The sequence below is a fragment of the Amia ocellicauda genome, chromosome 21, assembly GCF_036373705.1.
Source record: "Amia ocellicauda isolate fAmiCal2 chromosome 21, fAmiCal2.hap1, whole genome shotgun sequence".
NCBI classification, from domain to species: Eukaryota; Metazoa; Chordata; class Actinopteri; order Amiiformes; family Amiidae; genus Amia; species Amia ocellicauda.
This window is the reverse complement of record NC_089870.1, coordinates 11,623,555-11,650,829: the sequence shown is the minus strand read 5'-3', so window position 1 is coordinate 11,650,829 and position 27,275 is coordinate 11,623,555. Positions and strand designations below refer to the sequence as shown.

General features: G+C 35.4%; 1 protein-coding gene across 12 annotated transcripts in view; it reads left to right on the top strand.

Moving 5' to 3' along the window:
• The window catches only part of gphna (gephyrin a), a 278,299-nt gene that overhangs the window by 115,418 nt on the left and 135,606 nt on the right, over positions 1 to 27,275 (top strand). For all 12 annotated transcript variants that reach the window (XM_066694145.1, XM_066694146.1, XM_066694142.1 and 9 more), the window contains exon 4: positions 12,614 to 12,706. In XM_066694145.1, coding sequence (XP_066550242.1) covers positions 12,614 to 12,706 — 93 coding nt within the window. The remainder of the gene's footprint in view (positions 1 to 12,613; positions 12,707 to 27,275) is intronic.

Here is a 27,275-nt window from a genome sequence, read left to right as displayed (position 1 = left end):
CCTCAGTCTGGGGCTCCATGCAAGATCTCACCTCGTGGAGTTTCAATGATCATGAGAACGGTGAGGAATCAGCCCAGAACTACACGGGAGGATCTTGTTAATGATCTCAAGGCAGCTGGGACCATAGTCACCAAGAAAACAATTGGTAACACACTACGCCATGAAGGACTGAAATCCTGCAGCGCCCACAAGGTCCCCCTGCTCAAGAAAGCACATGTACAGGCCCGTCTGAAGTTTGCCAATGAACATCTGAATGATTCACAGGAGAACTGGGTGAAAGTGTTGTGGTCAGATGAGACCAAAATCAATCTCTTTGGCATCAACTCAACTCGCCGTGTTTGGAGGAGGAGGAATGACCCCAAGAACACCATCCCCACCGTCAAACATGGAGGTGGAAACATTATGCTTTGGGGGTGTTTTTCTGCTAAGGGGACAGGACAACTGCACCGCATCAAAGGGACGATGGATGGGGCCATGTACCGTCAAATCTTGGGTGAGAACCTCCTTCCCTCAGCCAGGGCATTGAAAATGGGTCGTGGATGGGTATTCCAGCATGACAATGACCCAAAACACACAGCCAAGGCAACAAAGGAGTGGCTCAAGAAGAAGCACATTAAGGTCCTGGAGTGGCCTAGCCAGTCTCCAGACCTTAATCCCATAGAAAATCTGTGGAGGGAGCTGAAGGTTCGAGTTGCCAAACGTCAGCCTCGAAACCTTAATGACTTGGAGAGATCTGCAAAGAGGAGTGGGACAAAATCCCTCCTGAGATGTGTGCAAACCTGGTGGCCAACTACAAGAAACGTCTGACCTCTGTGATTGCCAACAAGGGTTTTGCCACCAAGGGTTTTGCCACCAAGGGTTTTGCCACCAAGTACTAAGTCGAAGGGGTCAAATACTTATTTCCCTCATTAACATGCAAATGAATTTATAACTTTTTTGAAATGCGTTTTTCTGGATTTTTTTGTTGTTATTCTGTCTCTCACTGTTAAAATACACCTACCATTAAAATTATAGACTGATCATTTCTTTGTCAGTGGGCAAACATACAAAATCAGCAGGGGATCAAATACTTTTTTCCCTCACTGTATCCCCCTCCCCTCACATCAGTCTCCTTCCTGAGCTGTCAGGTCCAGGAGAGGGGACAGCCTGTGACTGGGCATGCTGTCTGTAAAGCTGCCGTATAAGACTGAGAGTGGGACGTCTTGGAAGAATGGAAAAAACTAAGAATGAATGAATGAATTAATGTTAAAACTTCACTGGTAGTAGTGGTAGCGCTGTGATAGATAAAAGGAGAGAGAAAAGCATCCTGTGTGAGTGACTGTAGTGGACCGTGGTTTTGAATCGAGCCCAATATAGACAGTTTTGTTGTGAATCTACGGCAGTGCTGGATGAGAGCCTCCCCAAGAGGTTCCACCACTTGCTTTGATATATTTGGGTCATTCTCCCAAAACATGTACCAACAACATGGAAATAGTTATATAAAAAAAAAAAAAACATGAATGCATATCTTAACATACATTGTTAGAATGCATACAAAATGAAGAAATGCATATAATAGTTTCAATAGTGAAATCCTTACCATTTTCATGTAATTAATAATTTGATAATGAAAAGTCATAGTTTTTCAGACACTTTTTTTGTCACATGCTTTGTAGTCATCAAAAACACAAGTATATTTTTTCAAGTGTATTTTTTAATCAAAACGGCTCGGAAATATTGTCTGCCTTACTTATTCATTATAACCAGAATTTTGACTGATATTATAACATAATATACATAATAAACAAAATACATTGTTTAGTTATTTACTATTTTATTCCCACATCAAGTTCGAAACACTCTGTCTTTAAGCACACATTTTTTTTTGCCCATTGTAGTATTGACAAGAAACTACAGAGTTGTGATATATTATCAGTTGAGTTGCATATAACCACACAAATCGAGGGTCAATTTCGTACAAATGTGGATGATAATTCTGGCAGTGTTATGCTATAATTAAATATTATTTGTTTATGCAAGCGGGGTGTCACCAAATCATGTCTGATTGGTATCAACATCCAATGAGAGCGTTTATTATGCATTTATAAATAACCTAGTGTTGGTGGAAAAATTACAGTTGTTAAATTTACTATGGTTATGGTTATATAGGGTTACTATGTATAATGAGTGGAAGTAGCAATTTTGTCCGTGATGTGATTCAGGTGACAAGAGAGACTTCAGTCAGCAAAAAAGATGGACTTGTGTGAATTTAAGGTGATTTTAGGTGGTTTTCAGTGGCCATGAGCCTTGTCATAAACAAATTGAATGAACAAAAGTATGTGACATCATTGAAAGAGTGAAAATGTTTAAAATGGCAATGACTGGACACATTGCCGGAAAGAACAGACCAAATGGACCAAATATGAATAAGCTATAGAATGCATCCCAAGACATTTAAAAAGACCAAGAAGACAATTATTTAGACAATGTGAAGATGAAATCAGAAGCTTTGCTGAACACCTTCACATTTTTACTATTCTTTTGATTTCTTCAATACGATTGCTATCTGCGTAAACTATTTTGGCCATATTAGATGTTTTACATATCCAATAACCTCTTAATCTACTGCAATCTTAGGTTTTACAATTCAGTTGAACATGTCTTTGTTCTTACTGAAGTTTATTTTGAGCTCAGTTTTCTTACTTGCATCTGAGAATTCTTAAATTTGAAACTAGGTCTTCAAGATGATGATGTCATTGCTAAATCATGCAAATAGTTTCAGGTTCAGTAATAGGTTCAGTTTATCTTAATTCCTTAATAACTTTGCAGTTCAAGGTCAAAGAGAAAATGACTGTTGACAATGTAGATATACTTAACACTTAATCTCACAGCTTCAATTTATTTTTTCATAAGTTCAACACAAAAAAAAATGGCAGAAGAGCGAGTTGAAGGTTTTGTTATGTTATGTGCGGAGTTGTGTATTCTCAGGTGAAACATAACTTTCAGCAAACAAACCTTCTGAAACTGACAATGGTGTAAATAGTTTTTTTTTTTTTAATTAGCTGCATTTTATAATTAGCTGAATAAAGAGCTGTTGTGGACTTTCATATTTAGACATATTTACTTTACAGTACTGAATTGTCATTGTCTATTCATTGATGTTCAGTGTTGGTTAACTAATGCAATTCAGTGTTTGTTAAGTAGTGTGACTGTTGTGACGAGAATGCTTTGTGACTGTCTTATCAGCTCTGTTAAGTAATTTATTTTATTTTTTAAACGATATTAAAATCAATGCAGTCAGACTAGGCAATCAAATGTAGGCACTACGTTCACAAACAGATCTTAGTAGAATTGCAGTTGAATGTAATAGGGTTGACTACATTACCAGTAAACATGTATACATGCAGATCCTTATTGCTTATGATAACATGTATTGAGCCATCTGCCTTTGCAAAAGATCAATCAATAGATGTAACATAAATTCAAATTTAATATAGAAAATTGTAATAAGTAGTTGTTATTATTGTTATTAATTTTATTTTAGCTATTGAGAGTACTTCCTGAAAAAAAAATGAATCGTGCATTTTTCAAAAGCAGAATTTGTAATTTCTCAAAAAAAAAAAAAACCCACATCCACCTTATTCCAGTGTAGACGCAGCGAGGTGCTTCAGTCAGTACATGGAACAGCGTAACAAGTAAGAGTGTCTCTTACACATCAACAAAGCAGTTTGCTATCCTTAATGGAAATGTGGAGGCAAAAGTGTTATAATTTGTGGACTACATTAATAAACTACCTGTTAAATGAATCTATGCAGTACTGCAATTACTGCTAGTTTATAATACTACCAGTAACCTTTCAATTTAAAGTCATGAAATGATTAATGGTGTATTTTGAGTATTGTTATTCTTCTGGGTGTTAACATTTTCTTTCTAGTGCCAGCAGAAAGCTAATCTTGTTACATTCATGTAATTGTTTAAAACAGTAGTTCACACTACTAGAAAATACAATTTCTAGGTTATATTAAATAATGGATATTAAAAACAAAATACGGTTCCAAGTGCCAATGCGTTGCAGTTTGGCGAATGCCTACTGCTTATTTTTGAGATGTGCTGTCAGAAGAGACTTCTTCTTTGCATCTCTACCATTTACACCAGATTCATGCAGCTGACTCTGAATGGTACCTTTTGAAACATTGTATCCTGATGATGTCAGACTCTCTTGGAAATCTGCAACCATTGCCCTTGTGTTTCAGTTTGCATCCCAAAGCACATGGCACTTTGTACATTATGGTACTTCACTGCGATTTGTGTAAAGATAACATACACACATGTACACATAGAATGCATGGGATGGTCCAAGTGATGCAAAGTTGGAATGCATTGTGATACAAATTATATATATATATATATATATTTTTTTTTTTTCTCCTCACTTTGAATGTGGGATTGTTTACTTTCACAAACAATTTCCTCTGGACATTAATCTCCTCTTAATCTCCTCTAATCTCCTGGAAAGGAGGAAAGAATAATTTTGTCTTCACTGTTTTTCCCACAGCCATGGACACAGCACGTATTGTCTATGGAAACAATAATTACTATCGAGGAGTAACACCATGAAACACTAACACTCGGCAGACTTAACAATAATATCTTGAGTTGCCATGGGGACGATAAAACCGGTGCTTTTATAGTTTTTTCAAAATCCGGGAAATTATGACATCACACGTCCTGAAACACTCAGACAGCATACAATGCCGGTTTTTGACACCCTCCAGTATTTACCGAGATTTAAATATTCAAATGTTAAAAGTTGCTTATGATTTGAACGGGGAAAAATTTGATAAATCTTACTTATGCACTATAGCAACACTCAAAGATGCCTAAAACCATAATTTTGGGAATTGCACTGCTATGCCTACTATAACCTTTTAATTACACTTTATCAATGAATAAATATGAAGGCCATTGTACATCTTTGTCTCTCTATCTAAAGCCATCAGGAAAATAGCAATAATTAGCATGTCCATGTTGGTGGTATTTATATATTAAAAAGTTTTTCATGCTTTACAGTGCTTTCAGCTAAGTTTCAAAATGCGTCCTTCAAATTATACAGTGAATACATTACTTGCTTGGAAAGATGATGGGCATTCAGGAATGAATATACACACCTTTGTTACACAGAAATTTACACAGAAATTTCAGTTAGCTACAGCATCAATATTAAAATTGTATCAATTGTCTTTGGAAAGCAGCATCATCCAACTACATGCACTACATGACCAGCATTACCTGTGCATCTCTGTTTTGGCACCAGGGTTGTTTCAAATTGTCTCTGACGATGTAGTAGGAATAATAGTCTTTAGGATTGATATGTTTTAGCTTAATGTACTATTTGAAACCTAAAAAAATCTCCTTTATACACTCAACCTCTTGGTGATCATTTTTATCACATTTTCACCCAGTTTGTCTTAAAAGTTGTATTTTGACTAGTTCTTTAAGGAATAATTGTAAAAAAATTTTTTTTTTTTTGTTTTTGTTTCATCAAATCCAAAAATGTAATAATTCATAATTATGCTATTATTTATCTTGGAAAAAGGGTAGTAGTGTTGCAGTATAGTGTCTGATCATGATCAACAATGCAGAAACCGAATCTGTAGTTTGTATACTTTCATTTGAGTGGTCCCACATGCTGGTGGCCCTTGTAATGGAGAAATGGGCCTATTGTGCGTATTTTGTGGTACACATTTTCTCTAAACTTTTCCCTATAGGCTAGGTTCTTTCAAATGTACATTATTACTTCATTTTTTATGGTATTTTCACCCAACAACTTCTATAAATTTCACTATGAGTGGTATTTCATCTCAAAAATTCCTAAAAAAAGGTAAACATTTCACAAAACACATTTTAGTTTTTGTGGAAGAAAACTTGGTAGTACTGTAATATGGTTTGTCTGATCATGATCAACTATGCAGCATATTATAGTACAGGTTGTCTAGTTTAATTTGATAGGCCTCAACATACCTGTACTCCTTATAATGTCCATATTAAACACTAGCACATCTAAGAAGTCCAACCAGGTGAAAATGGGTCTGAGTGTAAACTGTTAATAATAATCCACAATTTCACTTTTAATTTAGGTTTATACATTTTTTAAGTCAACATTAAAAAATATGGGATCCTATCTTTTAAAACTTGCTTACCAAATAATTTTGAATATATTATTGCCTTGTCTGTTTGAGTGTTTGTTTCATTTTTAATACTTAATCCCAGGTAATTCCAGTTATTTTCAAAATAAATCAGTAATCATCAGGTGGTTCCTAGGACCAAAATCTAGTATCCTAACAAAATAAGTGGAAGAAATCAACCGAAAATACAGTGGAAATGAGAGAATTCATGCAGGCAGTAGGAATGTATGTTATACATTAGGTGATACTTAACTATAAGCAATCTGTAAGATTTGACTCATCATTGTATTCAAAATGTTAGCTGTGTTTTAAACAAAAGTAAAGCAAAGTTATGCTTAACAATGTATAAGTATTTCCTCATTTGGGATTTTGTAATCAGTTTCAGTCACCAACCTATTAAAAGGATATTTAGGCACATTAAGTTTGTAATGATATGGTCCTAGAGCATAAATGCACCAGTCCACAAAAAAACAAAAATCTAAAAAGAAACTGAACGACTGACATTATTTTATAGATCATAATTGTAGAAACTGGGTGGGATAAAAAAAGTAATCAGACTCAAATGAAGAACTCCCTTATGCCATTTCTCCATCATCAGTCATTTCTTAATTTTTTACATTATTTTTTTATGCAGGCCTTATTGCTTTCCCTTGCTTTACGAACAGGCAGCAATTACTTCTCCCAAAATAGAAAAGATCATGAAGCAGCCCCCTTCCACTGCCACATATTGTCCATTCATCACATCTTCTAACCACTTTAACTAGAATTGGAATAAGGGGGGTTCCCAAGGTGGAGAAACTGTTTAAGAGTCCATTTGCTAAGAACTCCTGAACCAGTGCTTTCCAATAAATCAGTTTGTCCCCGGGGTGCAGCGCTGCCTGCGTACTCTCTCAGTGCAGGGTCAGAACACATGCTCTCGTCTTTCCCTGCTTCGTTCTGGTAAACTACCTGATTAGGCTTGCAACTCCACCGCATTTGAAGCCTAAATGTAGCTGGCAACTGCAGATTTAAGCATTAGGGCCTAACTTTAATAGCTTGACAGAACAAATAATACCCGTTTTATCCAATCTGACACAAGTGAACCCACAACTGCTTGGCACTTAATTGCTTTGTGTTGTACGACGGAAAGGAGAGCTTGGTGAGCTGTAAAACACACTAAACTTGGAAAGTAACAGCAGCTACAAACTTACTGCATTGCTAAACATCACTGGAGTAAAGGTAATGACCTGGATTATTGCTCTTCTGATTGCTTAGAGTAGGGGATTTCAACCTGGGTCCTTGGTGGTTCTCATCCTAATGGAACTTTTCTGTTATTTTCAGCTGAAATTAAAATGAGGTAATATGAAACACAATTTCGGATGTTTTGAAATTATTTTTACAGCAGAAAAACCATGTAAGTCTTGTAAAGTATGGGAGCGCTTTACATTGTACACTGCAAAGAAGACCGTTTGCTGTAAAATGTGCAAAACTGAACTCACAGCAATGATGGATCAGCACCTAAAGAGAAAACACTGGAGCCAATCTCTTTGCAGACAATGCTTGTCAATCACTTTTTATGCAGCCAATCACCTGCAGAAGGTACTTGTTAGTCTTTTTTTTTTGCAGGCAATCACCTTCTTCATTTCTTTGTAAGCGCTTCAAGGAGGAGGGAGATGAACATTCTTCCTCGTGTCAGATTAAATGACATGTTTACACTCTGGAGTTAATGTCAGTTGCCAGTGATGTACGTAACTTGACAATATTTGTTTCATATGTAATGTGATATGATGTACAGTTATGATAAAGATGCACATTACATGACACTCGCTTTTTTTAAATTAATTTTATATTATTATTTTTAAAAAGCATTAGCTTTGGTAAGACAGAAGTCGGGAAGTTATTGTTTCTATTAACTGAGCAATGCACCGTGCATGGTAATTGCTTTAAGAAACACTTAAATTGGGCTATTTTTGGTTTATAACCTATATACCTAGCTATCTGTCATACAGTATACAATTCAAACTAATTAACATTACCATTAATTACCATTAATGTGAGTTAAGCTCTCTGTTTGCTCAGTGTTTATTTCTGATGTCAGAAGTGATTTGGCACAAGGGCTGACATGTTTGCATTCTATATTAACAAGTAGGTCTGGTTTGGGATATGAGATTAGCCTACAGGACCTACACTTGGAGCTCTATACAGTGTACTTATACAATTGTACTTCCCTGTAAGGTGTTTACAGTGAGGGTCAATATGCTTTTCAAAACTCAACTCATCAAAATGTAATTTTAGTCGCATTATTTTGTTTGTCCTATCAAACTTGCCTTGCCTAAAGCTAATTTTGATTGCTTTTAAATATATATATATTATTAAAACCTGTCTGATTTGTAAAAATAACAGACAATTGATATGAAACCCGTACAATTGTAAGAATATCATGCTGCTTTACAGTTGCCTCTCCTGATTAACAACCTCAGAACTACTAGCTATCCATTTACTAACATCAACACAATTCTTAGAAAGAAACACAGCAGGACCCCATTCCTCATAGCTGCTAACCGAGTTAGCCAGATAACTTTCAGGATAATTTGACAGAAGTGTCTTTTTCTATTCCTCAAAGCAAGTTTGAAGACAACTTGACTTAAATTATCATATTAACTGAATCCGGCTGATTAGCCTGAATTAGTTAAACCAGATAGGAGGAATGGGGCCCAGGACATATTTGTTTCCTCCCTCCTCTTCGTTTTTCCTTCCCGCCTTAATTTTATATATGAGAGAGGTGATTGGCAGCATAAAAAATGACTGACAAGCATCTTCTCTTTTCTCCCTCCTTATTTTATAAATGAGTAAGATGATTGATACAAAATGAGTGACAAGTATCTTCTCGCATTAAAAATTACTGACACATTTCAGATGATTTGCCACATAAAAAGTGATTGACAAGCATTTCCGGTAAAGTGATTGGCTGCATACAAAATGATTGACAGTTACTCCTCCCACATTCCAATGTCTCCGGGTCTGCAGCAATACATAATTGAAAAAGTTGGCACACTGCATCCGTTAAAACCACACTAAGTACACAACCTTTGCCGTTTACCTGTTTATTTATTATTATTAAACATTTTATTTATAACGCGCTTTTATTATACCTATGCGCTACATTCAAGCAAGAGTCAAACCACAGTAAAGGCAGACAATACAGCAGTACAGTACATACAGACAAGAAAACATGCAGGATAGCCAATAAAGGGGAGCAAGCAATAAAAAAGGCTAAGAGGATTTTAAAACTAGCAACTAACAAAGATCCTTAAAAAAAACATTATTTTAAAAAGGTGATTTTTAAGAAATGTCTTTAAACTATCACATGTAGGGCCGCTTCTCAGAGCCTCTGGAAGAGCGTTGCACAGCCTTGGACTATATGATCAAATTAGTGCCATAAAAATTGAATTCAAAATATAAATATATATCGTAAACGAGAAAACTATTGTGAAACATTTGAGTTTTGTTTTGAGTTTGCAATGGGGCTGCTGAAGAAATAAGGAGCTTTTACATCATTTTTACAAAGTTTTTAAAATAAAAATCGTATCGCACACAAACTACACCGACCTCACCATAAAGACACAAAAGCAGAGTGTGTGTTTCAATGCTAAATTGTTTATTTGAAAGTGCAACTCTTTATAAATAATGTAAGTCACATTATTGTTGATTATCTGAGCTTAACCACTTCCTAGAATTCTAGCTACATCAGACAGTAGCTTCCATTCCTGCCCAGCTCCTCCACGATATCTTGCCATGTATTGTCAGTCTATATTTATTTGCTCTGTTGTATAGTTGTTCGTGGTTAGATACCCAGATGATAAGCTTTTCCACCAATCCACATCTTCCTCTCGTGTTTCATTGGTAAATTACATTTTTAATGCACATAAAATCTGATCAAATCAAACTCGTTTCACAGTCAGTGTGCAAGGTGGGAAGATACACACAATAGTTGTTTTTTTTCCTCTTTTCACGCACGTAAAGATTGGATGCATCTTCGGATCCAGTGTGAATGTAAATGTAAATATTGTGCTTCTATGCATACTCTTATTGTCTCTCATGTCATTCTACCGCCATAGTCCGGTATCGGACTACTGTTGTTGGTGTAGAAAAGCCTGTACAAACTGAATTTAATGTGTTTTCTTCATTTTTCATTTTTTATCAAAACAGTTTAGCACCTTTCAAACTGTAAAGTAAAACAGCTTTGTGTTTTTGAGAACAATGTTAAAACACAATTGTTTTCTGTTGGTTTTATAACTGCCATCTCAAGTTGTTTTAAAGAGAGCATTATGCAAGATGAGGAAAAACTCAAACCTTTAGGGCCGGATTAAGTCAAAACTTTGACTCACCTGCTAATATCAAACTAAAACCTGTACATTATAGTGGTTACATTTCTGATTAGAAGAAAGTGGCATCTTACAAAAAATGACGCCACAACTGAGTACAGTTCTGTAGTTTTCTATTTTTCTATAATCCGGTTCTTTTTAATAAATCAGTTGCATTTAATGCTGGATTAGTTTTATCTGATTAATCGAATTAAAAATCAACAGATTAATCGATTATCAAAATAGTCATTTGTTGCAGCCCTACACTTAACAGAGTAACAAGTAACACATTTTGTAACCTTTTATGAAAATTAGAATGTATAAAACGTGTTATTAAATAAACTAAAACTATATCTGTAAATGTTTTTACATTATACATAACTGAGGAAAAAGTATTGAAATCCACAATTCTCTTCTTAAGATTTATGAAACAGTTGTGAAAGCTGCAAAAAAACAAACATGTATACCAGCTGTTTTTTCAATGTTATTGCTTATCATACAGTATGTTTGTTAAAAATGTGCAAAGCATCCAATCTATGTTACTTAATTGGTTTGCTCTTCAGAGTATAGCTACTCGGAGAGGAAAAAAACAGTATGGGACTCATTTAGCTATTTTTTTACAACATCAATTTAAAATCCTATTATAAAATTGCATATGTTGGGTTTTTACAACTGCAAAACTGGAAGAATAATTTATAATAGCATAGTTTCATGTCCCACTACTTCAGAAATTGCATCTCCTCGGAAAAGTACAGTCACAGCTAAATCAGTAGAATTTCTGTTGTATGCTTCAGTAATTCTGAGTATCACATTTTATTTACAGAGCACTTTTCCAAGTTCATAGTAGGGTCACTTGCTCCTTCTTAATTCATTGTGTTTGGTGGAGATAGGAATTTTACTAGTGGTGGTGGGGAGGTGCAATTCAGTGCAATGAAATCCAGTAATTAAATGCTAGTCTGAGAGATTCATTGATCCCTTTAATGTGGCGTTAGTAGCAAGCTACCGTGATTATTATTATTTTTATTTGGGTTCCAGTGCACTGGTTGATTTTGTTATATGGTTAAAAATCTACTAATTGTGTCATTTTTTACCACAGGCACTTTCTGCAATATTTTTCTTTAAAATATGGAACATTAGATGAGAGAAAATATTTTCCTGTATTTGCTTTTAATGAAATATTGATTAGGGCAATGGCAACTTGTTGTGAACTGCAACATTAAATGGATTTAAACCCCACACAGAATTATAAAGCTACAAATGAGAATGCTGTGCCCACAGTATTGAACCAACTCTGTGTATTTATATGGGAAGCCTTTTGGTATTAAACTGCCCTATACAGGGCAAAAATAATGTATAACATGAAAATAACATTAATTTCAGAATCCCATTCTACTTTCCTTAGCAGCACCACATGCAAAGCTTTCAAATTTAATAAGGTCAGTTTAGAGTTGAAAAATGTGCATCCATTTTTGGGGGGGGGGAAACAAGCAAGGTTGAGCAGCAGCCATATGGTGTTGGATTGTCAAGCGCATTTTCACAGCCTCGTCTTCCCCATGGTAACCTCATCTATGTTGAAAGCTGCCTGCAGCTTACACAAAACAGTTCAAGTTTCCTTAATCTGTATCGATCAACATTATGTGTATGGCAAACAGACTGGAGATTAGGAATAAATTACAATAAAACTGATTTAAATTGTGTGAATTGGAATTAAGCTAGGAGCAGTGGATTTACTGTACGTGCTGCTGCTTAGTGCAGATTGTTGTGAGATAAAGCACCAAAACTCTCCAGAATTTGGTTGTGCGATGCAGGGGGTCTGCAAATAAGGGTCTGCTTGAATAAGGAAAATAACGTTGAAAGACGAAACCAGAAGAGATTTGCAAATTTGAACTGTATGACTAAAGAAATCAAGCCAAACAGCGATGTAATTTTTTAAAAAACAATTGTCAATAATATATTAGCAATAAGGGAAATGGGCGAAATCTGCTTCCCTTATTTGGAAACATTATGTATTCATTTTTTAAGGAATGAATCAACCCTCAATGTATTAAAACAACATACTCTTGTTTTTCAGTGTTTTGATGGTTTTATTATTATTCTTTATTTCAGGAGACCCTGATAGACTGGTGTGATGAGAAAGAGCTGAATCTGATCTTAACAACTGGGGGTACTGGCTTTGCCCCCCGCGATGTCACTCCAGAGGTAAGAAGAAAAAAAAAAACATGTATCCATGCCACCTTTTCACTACAATGACATAATGCGTTAATTACAGTACATGCCTTATGCTGGGCTATAAAAAGGCCATGATGACATCAGTGCAGCTTTGCATTTTATTGGCGGTAACAAAACGTTATTATAAAAGTAATATAATCACAATAAAATGTATCTATTAAACCTTACAGATTCTACCTTATTTCCATTTTTTTCTTTCTTTCTTATATTTTTACTTAATACATCCGGGTTCATTAGAGGTCATTGGTTTGGCAGTTCCATTTTTTTGCTATGACAATTGCATTTCACATTTTGATTTGAGGTACAGAACTCATGTATGGGACAATCTCAGTCTGTGGCTTAAAATAAAAGAACCTTGTGGCACAAAACTATTGGAAAACAGAAGCATAGCGAAGATGATGCCAGCGAAAAATACATATCCACCAAAATGCCTGCGATCGTGCTCAGACAATCCCATGTGATTTCTATAAAGGCAGGGATTACTTTTTGTACCTTCTGTCAGCACACCACTGACCACTGTTGGAAGCAGACAGACTGTTAGAACACTTGAAATCTCACTTGCAATCTGTATTATATAAGGAGGTAGCCACAGAGCACTTTACAGATTTAATTTAAATGGACAAATTAACAAATCATTTTAATCAATTTGTTATCCATCAAAGAAGGCAAAGAGCTCACAAATTAAGAGACAAATTGTTGTTGACTTTCATAATACAGGCAATGGGTACAAAAATAGCTAAAAACCTAAATATACAACTTATCACTATGAGGGCAATAATTAAGAAGTTCAAAACCAGTGCATCTTCCCCCCACACACAGTAAGGAAGATGGTTTGGGAGGCAAAGAATCCCAAGGCCATTGTTGGAGAATTAGATAACTTGGTTAAATATTGGGGTCACCAAGTCTCCAAATCTACAATTAGATGCCACACCCATGCCAATAGTCTATTTGGAATGGTTGTCAGAAAGAAATCCTTTATTGAGAGCAAGCAACACATGTAAGTGCTTGGAGTTTGTTAAATGGCAAACCTGCAACAAACACAGAAATGAACCTCATACCTACTGTATAATATGGTGGTGGATCTTTGATGTTATGCGGCTGTTTTGCTTCCATTGGTCCTGGGGTCCTTGTTAAGGATAATGGCATCATAAACTCAATCAAATACCAGGACATTTTAGCATAAAACCTGGTTGCTTCTGCCAGAAGGCTGAAAGTTCCCTGCAAGTGAATCATTCAGCAATACAGTACCCCCTAGTACATCTACACACAAACATGTACCTCAAAATCATTGTTTTGCAATGGACATCTCAGTCTCTGAGCTTGAAACCCTTTGAAAACCCATAGTTTGAATGGAAGAGGGCAGTCCATAAGTGCAGACTAAAGGATATCAAGGATCTGGAAAGATTCTGTATGGAGGCATGGTCCCTTCCAGTGTGTTCTCAATTCTCATTAAAAAAAATACAGAAAAATGCTCAACGTACTGAAAACAAGGGTGGCAATAATTGTGACAATAAATGTAGAATTCGAGAAATGTGTAATTGTGGTTGATTCTCTTTAGACAATAATAAAGTACAATATATTCCATATATTGGAAAATAGGCAATGTTGTCGTTTTGCTCATCTTTATCAGTGGTGCCAATAATTGTTGAGGTGACTTTATATTTAACAGTTGAAAAAAACACAACTCTCCTTTGTGTGCCTCTTTCATGAAGATAGACAAAATCTGCATAACCAAACAATACATTTTAGAATTTGTTTTGTGAGTTTTAAGATCAGTAATTAAGGCAATGATGATTAATTGTTTTTGAAAGGTTCCCTGAAATGAAAAAGGTATAGGTTTGTGTTCGGAGCTTCAAGTAATGTTAGAGCTTTGAGACTAATAACTATCAAATGTATGTCATCAACAGCAATTTTTTGTTTGTAACCTAGATCACAGTATGTATGTATGTATGTATGTATGTATGTATGTATGTATGTATGTATGTATGTATGTATATCATGTCAGTTCTATAAAAAAAAAAAGCAGGGATTACTTACCTGAAATTATTTCTCATATCATATTATAGGTATGCATTTTGTTTTCTAATTCATATTGCACTAGTTCATAGTGCTGCCACCTACCACATTTTGCAAGAAATGCTTGTTGTACTGTGTGAGATGGAACGTGTTAATTTCAAGTCTGTAAAAAAATTAATAATTATTATTTTAGTGTTTATTTTCTGTAAATCGGTAGTGTTCTTTGGTTTGTAAAACAAAAATAATATAAGTAGGGGCCTGTAGTTGTGTGGCTTTATCAGTCAAGTCTTCCCTCCCTCACATAGGGAAACACTGATGTAAAAGTCCTAACTCCCTCTGTAAAGCAGCAGCTGGTTTGAGTGTTATCTTCACCTCTGTTGGGCTACAGAGCGCGGTTGTAGTAGTGAGTTGGGTAACAAATCAGTGGGAATAAAATGGGGGAGAAGAAGAGGTACTTCTAAATAGATTTTGATTTTTTTTTTTTTTGTAAAAATGTACTTCACAATTTCATTTGAAGCATCTGAACGATCTCTCCTTGCCTATTTCTGAAACAGCATCACTTTATAACGCATTCTGCAGCAACTCCTTCCATATGGTCCTTACTGCAAATGTTCATGTTCACTGTAAATTGTTTGAACATTAAAGCTCGAATACAGTCACTGATGTTCTCTAGAGAGCTTCTGCCAAACCTTCAGATATTTAAAAACTCTACCAGAACCCCAAATACATGTTTCAGGGACGCATTTCACAGTTTGCTCTTAGGTACTGAGAAAGATTTAAAATATTTCTGATTTAGTTAATATATTTAAAAGCATTCTACTTTTTCTTGTTTCACAGGACCTGGAAAACTTGTCAAAAGTCTTTCAACATGAATTATATAAAAGCAAAGGATGACTGTAGATAAGGTCATGGTTACGTATTGTGGCCTACAATGATTAAACCATTTGATTACAAGTACTGCTTGGTTAAAGGACAGTTTCTTGGATATAAAAGTGCTTTATGTTAATGTGATTTTTGAATGTTAAGTCTCCAGATCATGCAATTTTTTTATGCCAATACAAAACTGTTATATTCATATCACAAAGTGTAGTTCCCTAAACAGCCTGATCAGGGCTCCAAGACATCTCCAAGACAAGGAGATGCTCACTCCATGCAAAAAAATCAGTATGCAATAGGACAAAATATAAGATCTATACTCAGTTTGCCTCCTTGCCTTTCCCGCACTACCTTGCTTTATCTTGTCCTTATATAGTCTTGTTCTCCCGATAAACCTATCTACGATGCTATGCCAACAATTGAGGAATCTGCAGTGGAAGAGTGCAAGAGAAAAAATTGGATATTTCGTTTCAACATGCCTCAGTGTAAGATTGTATAATTTGATGTAAAGGAATCTTTCTTAAAGTAAGTTTTGTTTCAAAAGATATACGCCACACTTTTTACTTTATTTTTCAGTACCATTACGAGTACTAACTGACATTAACAGTAAATGCCTACATTTTATTACAGCTCTAGAATTACTTATTATTTTGTCTTTAGTGTTACAGTTTGTTGTTTAAAATGTACATGGACCTCTTTGAGCAAGTTCATGTGTGGTTCACATGGGCATAATTGAGTCACTCCCCCCCATAAATTGGCAAATGTGCTGCCATTTGAATCCCAATCTAGAGCCGTGCTTAGTGCTGATGTCTTTGTGAATACCTCATTCAAAACCCTGCTGCATAATCCATACAGAAACAGGAGACTGACATAGTAGCCTGAATGCAAAAATGTTTCTCTAGTGTTGTCAGGTATTGTAAAAATAAATACAATTGGAGTGACTTTTCTCCCCCCATTTCCTTCAAATGAGGAAAATAGATTTCAATAGAAATAGTTTCTGAAAGTGACAGATCTAGACAATCAAAGGTAATATGACTATAATACACATTTATAATGTATTTTTGTATCTTCCTTTCTTTTTCTTTCTGCAAGCTACGCTAGCCCCATAGAAAGCCCAATTGGCCTGTATCTACAGCCACTTTACCGCCATTTTGATTCATCAATAGACTGCTAGTGATTCCCATATATAGCAGAAATGCCCATGTGCCTAAATTATAATGCTGCATTTAATGCAATGTTGGGCTGCAAATCTGGGTACCATCTCACGACTGAGTGAAAGGGATGGGAAATCCTAATGACCCAATAACAGACGCTCTCAGAAGATGGGAATAGAGTTGGACTTGGCCAAAGATGTAGAGATTAGGCTTGAAGCTGTGACAGTGAAACTGGAGGCTGGGCTGATTAGTCCGCCAAGAGGGTTCCCATTTTTTCAGACTAAACGGTGAATTGGAATATATCTCTTGCATTTGCCATATCTTGGAATATGACTTATTTTAGTGCTCAATTAGAAGGTCACAGTGTAGTGAACGCTGGATGAAATAAATTGACTGTTAAATGATGGCAGAGGTTCTTAACTATGTCTGCCATATGCCTCTTCAGTGAGAAAGTTGGCAAATATCATTGACTCGTGTGTACTCTGCACTGTGTCGTGCCTACTGCATTCTAATCATCTTCAAAAGGAATATTAAATTAAAAAATAAATAAAATGATTTGGTGCATTGCTCCAAGAGATATGTCTGCTACAAATTAGCCAGGTAATCAAGCAGCTTGTTTGTGCATTTTTATTTATTAACTGGGAGGATGTGAAAATATATTCTCAGAAGACTTACAGGCCACATATAGGCATTTAAACAGCAGGAAAAGATTGCACAGTCCTAATATTGAATATTGAAAGAGTCCCCTGAAGATAATTGTTTAGGGTGTGTAAGATGAAAATATATGTGGTGTAATTGCAACATTGGAGCTCCATTTCTCAAGTGCAGAAGAGTGAGATCAGCCCAGGGAAGCTACATGGCCCAGCACCAGGGTCAGGTAGAGTTTTTATTAAACACTGCTGGGGGGGGATTTACATTAACACAAATATCACAATACGTACAATGGTTTCCTTCTAAATAACAAACCTCTCTATAGCACATGACTACATGGGACTATATATAAATATATAAATAAATGTGCCATTACTATTACTAGCCATCTGTCATGGATAGTATTAGGAAGGAGACAGAATTTTAGACCCAAATCAAAACTGTAATCCAATCATAAATTCCATTTCCAGTTCTTGACAGCAGTTTTTTGTTTGAAAAATTATTCTGTTTCTACCTAATGCAAGCAAAGCACTGTGGGTTTAATTTTGTGATTTGTAAGGTGGGTTCGTGTTTTGATCGGGACAGGGTCTTAAAGGGATTTCACAGTATCCCTCTTTCAAAATTAAACAGGATGAGATTTTTAATTTTCCAATCCAATCCCATTTTTATTTTATTTTTTTTAATTCCAAATCGTTGATGAATAGAATTTTCCATCTGAGAATTTGAATGGGACAGTTTGTCTTCTTTGTAAGGATGAACAGATTTTACTGCACTTGCTTTTACCATTATAGTACATTTTTTTGTTGTCATCATCATCAAAAATAAAGGTGTATTAAAGGTGTATACATCCCTTTTTATTTATTCAACTACATTGCCATTAGAGTGGTCTTCCCAGCACAGCAAGATATCTGAAAAAACTTGTTGTCAGTGCCATGATTTTCATTACTAAAACAACAGCCAGATATTCTTCAAAACTGTACAGGGTTTAACGAGAGGCACATATTTTTTGATTATACTACAATGTCAACAGCATTTCTCATGTTTCACCCTCAGTGTACTAATGTCATTGCAAACATGCTACACATCAGCATAACAGCTGTTTCTCACACATTAAAGCGCTTGGTATAGCAGAACAAATTACTAAGTTTTACATTAATACAATGAACATATAATACCTATATATCACAAGAAATGTAAGATAATTTATGTTTCCTGTTCTTTCTATTAATTTGTTTTTGGTATGAATATAAAAGGATATCAATTCTGTAAGCAGTGCATTTACAGGCTTGTTAGAACTACAGCAAAATTAAACCGTGCTTGTTCATGGCAATCCACCAATCTCCCCAAAGATCTCAATAGCCAACTGTATATTTTACATAGGCACTTCTGTAATTTCTAAACTGTAATTTGTGTTTTTGTACTGTATTTTAGCACTTTTGTTTTGCTCTTTGCTCTGTAAGTCACCCTGGATAAGGGTGTGTGCCAATAAATAATAACAATTATTTTGTGCTGCATTTAAGTTTTGTGGAGGTCCTCCTCCAGTACATGGGTGTTTCCTTTATTAAATTAGCATATTCTTCCATCATTTCTGCCCGTTTTCTATAGACCGCAATCAAAGCAGGTTGACTTGTTAACTTTTTTGTTATTTTACCACACGCCTTGTGTTTGAGTGCGTAAGTGCAATTTTCAGAAATTTTTCCTCAAATGATATATCTGTCTGCATTATGGTTCAATAACTAGCATAGATTTTCAGTTAACTTGGGATCGTAGCTATGATAGAGAAGCGTCTGCCATGTGTTTGAAGTGTCTGGAAGTTCCCAGAATGCGTTGCATGATTGACCAAGACCAGTCTAACGAAAGACTGTTTTATGCAATGGTTATAACTGAGTGTGTATAGTTAGTATTACTTATAATTATACTAAGACAAAGACTTTGTCTATGTTTATGCAACCGGCCCCAGCTGAATTAAAGGAATGTGCTCGTCTCTACTATCACCTACTCTTACATGTACACCCTCCTACTCTTCATCCCCCCTGCTTCCAAATCGCTGTCATCGCAGTCTACATTACTGTATAGTTCTCCGTTGGAAGCCATAAAACCTCCTTGTCAGACTCGCTTAAAAACACTCTTAATCGACCATTTCTCTCATTAATAAAATTCTGTTAGTTTTAAAAGCATTTTTATTGGTTAACACTGCACATCTCTGCTATTGGTCAAGACAGTGTATTGGTATGTAAAATAGTCCAATCAAAACGTTTGTAGGGCAGATGTTAGGATGAAATCTATGGCCTACGATCAACTGTCTAGTCTTCACACAGCCCATTTCTGTGGGTTAGTAATTGGTCCAGCAACACTTTGAGGGTTAAGATTGCAGGATTAGCTATAATTAGGGCCCTATAATAAGGCTACACTTCATTCCTCCCAGTGCAAGGTGGTCATCTAGTCTGCCGAATTAAACCACTTATTGATTAATTATCTCCCAGTTCCTTTAATCATCTCAATTAGTCATTCAATTAAGGCACATTTGCATGTTGAGTAGGAAATGCCACATCTTTCAAAGAGTAAAAAAAAAGTGAAATCATAACCTAACTGCTATAACATATATATTACAAAGATAATATAAAAAACATTGTTGCAAGCAGCACATTGTGTCACTTACAGTTTCATGAAAGGAAATGTCCCATTAATTAAACTTTGCTATTAAATGTAAGCATCATCATGTGGTTTTTCATGTGTTCTTTCATATATTTATGGTGTTCTGCAAATAATTGGCCATATTCACCATCTACAGAATTGGTAACTGACAAATACATTTGAGCTTTTAGGAGGTATTCATTAGTCCTTGGCGAACAAACATTACTAAACATACTGATCGTTTGCATCTGTACTGACTCATCAGTAACTACAGATGCACTCTCAGAAATCTTTACCGGTTGTACATTTTTTGTCTTGTACAAAGCAATTTGGGATAGATATTCCTTTCTCAGTTGAACTGCTGTAGGAATTGACCCCACATGTATTACGTCTTTGTTCAGAAATGCATGTAGTTTGGGATTATCAATGTTTTCCAGGGGAATCTTTGCAAAAACAAATGACTCTTAACTTCCTTTCCCCTTATAGCTAGGAATCTTAGCCTTTTGTCTTCTGTGTTTTTGTGATGTAATTGTCCGTCTCTTGCTGACTTTGAAGTGTGGTTCTTAAAATAATGGGTATTGTTGCATGCATTGTTGTGATGTCGTTGACATCAAAACAATGTTTAGGTCTCTCAATGTTTCTTTTTAACACAATTACTTTATTCAATTACCATTGATACTCATCATTTTTTTTCTAATTAGTCAAAGTGTAATGTTAATTTCTTTGTGAACTGGAGAGGCTTCAAGGACATCTAGGGTATAACAGTTGAAATACAATTGGAAAATAAAAGTCACAAAAGATTATTGTGAAAACAAAAAGATGTGGGATCCTAGCTATAATCTATAATCTTCTGAAACAAATTTAAAATTATTTAATCAATTAAAGTTTAACATTTGTTGTTGATAACTTATTTTACTTCTGCATCCAAAATGTAGGCCTACCCTTAAAAAGTAACTTTTTTTTTTCTCAGTATTATATTGTTTATTGTTAATATTGTTTAAATTTCACTTTCAAGGATACACACTAAAATGTTTAAGTTTTGAACATGCCTCTGGTGTTGGTGTTAAAATGTTTGTGAATTATTTGTTTGTGAGTTGAATGGAATACCCTTGTTGTGTATCACCTTCCATGTACCTTTATTTATATAAAGTCTTCCAATCTTTTTTCCTCCTGATATACACTCAGATCCTGCCATGGTGATTTCTAGCAGCCATAAACAGCTTCACCCCAGTGATTTCTGGGAAGTTGAGGGAGATTTCTAGATTTCTTCTTGACTCCTTGGATTGTTTTTTTTTCAGTCTCTGTTAGTAGTCCTAAAGAGTATTGCCAAGGATAGTCTTCTTAGTATTACCAAAGTCCAGTGCATCTCTCATTTCATACATGATTGGGGTTTAAACCCCAATCCTGGTCCACATTTCATGTCTTCATTCCCATATGGGAAATTCATGTAGGGCAGTCTTTAACTAATCCTTTATAATAGCAATTATTTGTTGTTCAAAAGTGTTTGTAGTTTTCATAGATATTTTCATTAAAAGTTTAATGATGTACAAATCAACAGTGAATAGTACTGCAAAAATGTGTTTAAAGAACAAATAATAATAAACGATAACTGCTTTGCCTTGCTGCTTTGATTCTAGTTAATCACTATATAATTTAAAAAACACCCCAAAATATCATCATAATGCATTCCAAATCAGACAGGATCCATGACTTGCCTTATATGTATTTGTGGGTGGAAATCAAATGCTTAAAAAAGGTGTTTGGAATTTATTGAAACCATGCACATTAGTAAATACTACAGAGGAAATTAAAGTAGTTCAGATATTTCACATGGCATGGCAGACATCATTTGTTTTGGAACATTTAGTCATTAAGTAAGAATTTGCTGGGCCAACATGGTTTGAGGGCTATATTGTGTTCACGAAAAATATATTCCAGTGTCTATTTATTTGCATAAACGAAAATGCCTGCCATGAACCCATCAAAATCCAGATGTAATAAGTTTGATCATATTGGCATATTTAAGCAAAGCAAATATTTAAATCTGATTCAGCTCATTAGTATAGCACTGGAATTGGTGAACTTATGTCCCAATGTGCAAAAACAGGCATCTTCCAATGCATGGAAGCATCAAAGTTGCTTACAACTTAATTTGGCTGAGACATTTATCTAATTTACTTGTGATATGACTTGTGACTTTTATAGTTGGTAGTGTCACTTAGTAATGGCAATTTTTTTAGGTTTAAGCAGAGAAAATAATCATGATATGTTCACCTAGTTATTCTTTAGGAACATGTATTAATTAATTAACACTACATTTAAAGTACACATTGCCTTTTATTTAAACTTTGCAAAATTGTATATGTATCTGAGCATTGTATTGGATTAAAAAATCAGCAAAACATTTTCATTCTTTTGATATTTTATTTCATATTATAAATCAAATAACTCAAAAATGTAAATTGAAACAGCAATTCAGTGGTGCATTTATTTCCCCCCATTTATGGAGTTCATCTCTGCCTTTAAAGAAATCTTGGAGGTATGGGATGTTGCTATTATTAACTTTTTTTTATAATTTGTCTTGGAAGAAAAAACTAAAGTGCATTCTATTTATGAATAGCATCAACTAATCTACTGAATAATTCATTATTGTCATGATAGTATGAGTATTTTCTAATGTTTGGATGAAATGCATTTCATAGCATATCACATTTTCACATATTACTGGTGAGTGGAATCAAAAATAAAATTACAAAATTAAGTATTAGACAATATTTAGGAATAATTTTGTACAAACACATTTATATACAGTGTCTATAGAAGGTCCACACCCCCTTGAACTTTTTTCACATTTTGCATTTAAATGTGGACTTTTTCACTTATCTACACACCATACTCCACACTGTTAAGGGGAAATACACTCACCTAAAGGATTATTAGGAACACCTGTTCTGCTCTGACTGGGCCACTCAAGGACATTTATGTTTTTTTTTTCTTTGCCTTAGCCACTCCAGTGTAGCTTTGGCTGTGTTGTTCAGGTCTTTCAGTTTGTTGTCATCCTAAAAGGTGAATTTCCCTCCCAGTTTCAGCTTAAGTTACCTTTTAGTTTTCTCAGACCACAAAATGTTTTGCCACATGGCTATATTGTCGCTGGTGTGTTTCAGGTGGGCGTTCTTGAGTATTGGCATCCTTCTTGCCACTCTACCATAGAGGACAGATTTGTGGAGGGCTTGGAATATTGTTACCACATGCACAATTTGACCAGTCTTGGCCACAAAAGTTTGTAACTTTTGCAGAGTTGCCATTGGCCTCTCTGATCAGACTCCTTCTTGCTCGGTTATCCAGTTTGAACAGATGGTCTGATCTAGGCAGGGTCTTTGTTCTGCCACACACCTTCTACTTCTTAATAATCATCTTCACCATGCTCCAAGGGATATTTAAGGCCTTTGAAATTTCTTCATCCACATCCCCTGTTCTGTGCCATTCAACAACTTTGTCCTGGAGGTTTTTATGGTTGAGTCTTTGTCCTGGAGGTGCTCATGGCTCATGGAGTATTTTCTTTGAAATGCACTTCACAGCAGAGGGAACCTACAGAAACTGCTGAATTTATCCTGAAATCATATAAATCACTACAATGTAACGTGTAGGCCAGTTTACTTGATGTGTGATTTTGAAAGCGATGAGTTACACCTGAGCTAATTAGGATTGCTATTACATGGGGGTGGACACTTATCCATCCAAGCTATTTGTTTTTTATTTTACACACATTTCTAGAAAAATGTTTGTCAATTGGAAGTTGTAGATTAGGATGTGTAGATAATAAAATAAGAATTACTTAATTTTAATTCCAGCCTATAATGCAACACAAGGTGAAAGGGGGTGTAGACTTCCTATATACACTGAGCCATAACTCACCACGTTGGCCAAACATTGAGTACTTGTTTTAGTTCAGACAGATTTGTTATTCAGGTGTCCTTGAAAGATTGAAGATGTTAAAATGGCAACGGGCCAGACACATCAAAAGAACAGACCAAAGATAGACATAAGAAGCTATGGATGTAGCTGAGAAAGGAATATCTATCACAAGAGATGAAAAAAGACCACAAAGAAGACTAGATTAAATCAAGAGCTTTGTTGGCGAACCTGGAAAAAAGATGCTGTAGATCGAAACAAGGGAAGGGAGGTCACCTTACTACAATTCACTGTGTGATCACTCTCAGCTCATCATAATAAGTGATGAGTGCAAAGTTCTAACCCTAAGGTTAACAAGTTCTACCAGTCAACCAAATTGTGTATTTTAACTCGAATAGGTTGTGTCTGTGGGAAACCAACACATAAGGCAGGGAAATGTGGTGCGAAGGACAGTACTTTTGTTATGTACAGTATTCAGTACAGTACAGTGGAAAGTCAAAAGAAAACAAAAACGTAGCTCTTTGGTGAGTCTACTTAGACTTCTTCCAGGTCCCCCTCTATAAATACAAAACAATAATACAAACAGACAGACACAGAAAACCATTTCAAATCACAAATTTCAAGTCCACAAGCCAAAGGTCAGTTTCCATAATTTATGTACCAATAGCAGCACACTCATTGGGATCTGCTTCCTGGTTTCTTTCTCCTTCTCTCAAGAACTCTGCTTTCATGCAGTACCTGGGCCAATCATGGGAGTCCTGCAAGTCAGGTGCTCCCAACTGCTGATTCATACCCCAGCTCTTCTGGGGATGGAGTACCTTTCAGGGTGGCCATGTTGTGCCTCTCCTAGCACTGTATCACAGTATATGTATATAATTTCAGCCTTTATCAATCCATTGCTGGATGAAGGCCTCCAGTATCTTTTTCCTTCTTCTTAGCTTATTTCATCTTTGAATGTTTTATATGGTCTTCATCTCTTGGGATCCATTCTATAACGTATTGTATCCATCTTTGGTCTGTTCTTCAGAACAGAATTGCCATTTTAACATTTTCACTCTTTTAATAATGTCACATACTTTTGTTTGTTCTTGGATCCATACATTTGTTTGTCTCTTCATGTTATTATACATATACTTCTTACCATGCTTCTTTTTGTTAGCAGTTTCTATATCATTTTTACATTTAGGGATCAGTTTAAAGAGCCATAAGTGAGCACTGCTAGTATGATTGTTCAGATACTTTTCTCATGAGACAAATTTCCTTTCAAATGCCATTTTTTTCCAAATGTACTCTATCCTATTTAAACTCTTCTTTTGAGTTTGTCCATATGATCTCCATCTGCATTGATTTGTTGTCCAAGGTAGACATAATATTTGAATTGTTCAAGTATCTTATGATCCACTGCAGATTTCTTAGTTTAACAAAGCTGTTGAACATGATTTTGGTCTTATTCAAGTTAATTTTGAGTCTTTCTTGCAATTGAGAGTTCTTGAATTTTATGCTGCAGGTCTTCAGGTGCAAGGATGATAATGTCATCAGCAAACCGTTGGTAATTCAAGTAAGCATCGTTTTTCTTGGTTTATTTTTCTTCCCAGGCCAAATTCTTGAACACTTCAAGTGTTGCCGTGAAGAGTTTTGGAGAGATTTTGTCTCATTGACGTACACCTTTGTAGATCTTGATCTTGTTAGTGTCTTGGTGGATCTGATTGTTGATGTGGCATTGTTATAAATATATTTAATAAGATGTACAGTTACCTCCAAAATTATTGGTACCCTTGAAAAAGATTAGCAGATAAGGCTGTATAAAATAAACAACACAGGTAATTAGCTATATTGTAATTTTGTAATGTGGAAAATATTGAACTTTATTAGGGAATCATCCAAAATTACAAATTTCTCAAAATATATTATTTCTCAAAACATGAAATGTCACAATTAAGGGTACCCTTGTTTTCACTACTCTGTGTACCCTCCCCTTCCAAGGATAACTGCACTGAGCCCTTTTCTATTTATTTGTATGAAATTAGAGAACACATTGAAAGGGATCGTAAACCATTCTTCCAGACAGAATCTTTCTGGATCCTTGATACCCTTTGGTCTGCGCTCATGGACTGCACTCTTCAATTCAAACCACAGGTTTTCAATTCAAGTCCAGAGACTGAGATGACCATTGCAATATCTTGATTTTGAGGTCAAATCTTGCTGGAAGATGCAGTGAAGTTTCAGCCTTTTCAGTCAGAGGCAACCAGGTTTTTGGCTAAAATGTCCTGGCACTTGATAGAGTTTATGATGACATTGGCCCTCACCAAGGATCCAAGGACCAGTGGAAGCAAAACAGCCCCATAACATCAAAACTACAACACCATATTTTACAGTAGGTATGAGGTTCTTCTCTCTGTGTGTGGCAGGTTTGCTGTTTAACAAACTACAGGCAGTTACATTTGTTGTTTGACGTCAGTAAAAGCTTTTGTCTGGAAACCCTTCTAAATAGGCTATTGGCCTGGATGTGGCATCTAATTGTTGATTGGGTGACCCCAAGATTCAAAGTTCTGTAATTCTCCAACTGTGGCCCTTGGATTCCTTACCTCCTGAACCATCTCCCTCATTGCACTTGTGTCCCCTACCAGGCAGGTTTATCACTATTCGAACCTCTTAATTATTGCCCTATTAGTGGTAAGCACTATATTTAGGTTTTTACTTTTTTTTTTGTACCCACTTCCTGATTTACCCTTGGTGATGGATGACAAATGGATTTTACATACATGTTACTTAATTTTTATACCCCAGTGAAACAGGAATCCATTGAATGCCACAATACAGTTTCTTAAGACTGAGAATTACAAAAATAGAATGTTAATGCAGATGTCATTTTGTCTCATTGTATTTATTAGAATATTTAGGAGTGCCAATCATTTTGACTTATCTTTTTGAGAGAAAAAAATTTAAAGTTTTCTCTGAGCAATTGTATTAGTATAAAAATAATATACTTAACACATGTGTGTAAGCATAAAATATAGCTTATTTACCTGTGTTGTTTATTTTATACAGCCTTTTTGGCTCATCTTTAATCATTTTGGAAGTGACTGTATGTTTCCTCAATGCCCTGATGACTTGACTTTGTATATATTGAATCTTGTAGTTTATAAAGTCAGTAGAAGCTCATATTCTCTATATCTTTCCAATACTTTTTGGACACCTTGAATCTGATGTATCCACATCTGAATCCTGCTTGTTCTTTGGGCTGGGCAATGTCCTGAAGGCAATGTGTTACCACATTTGGAAATACTTTATCTTCA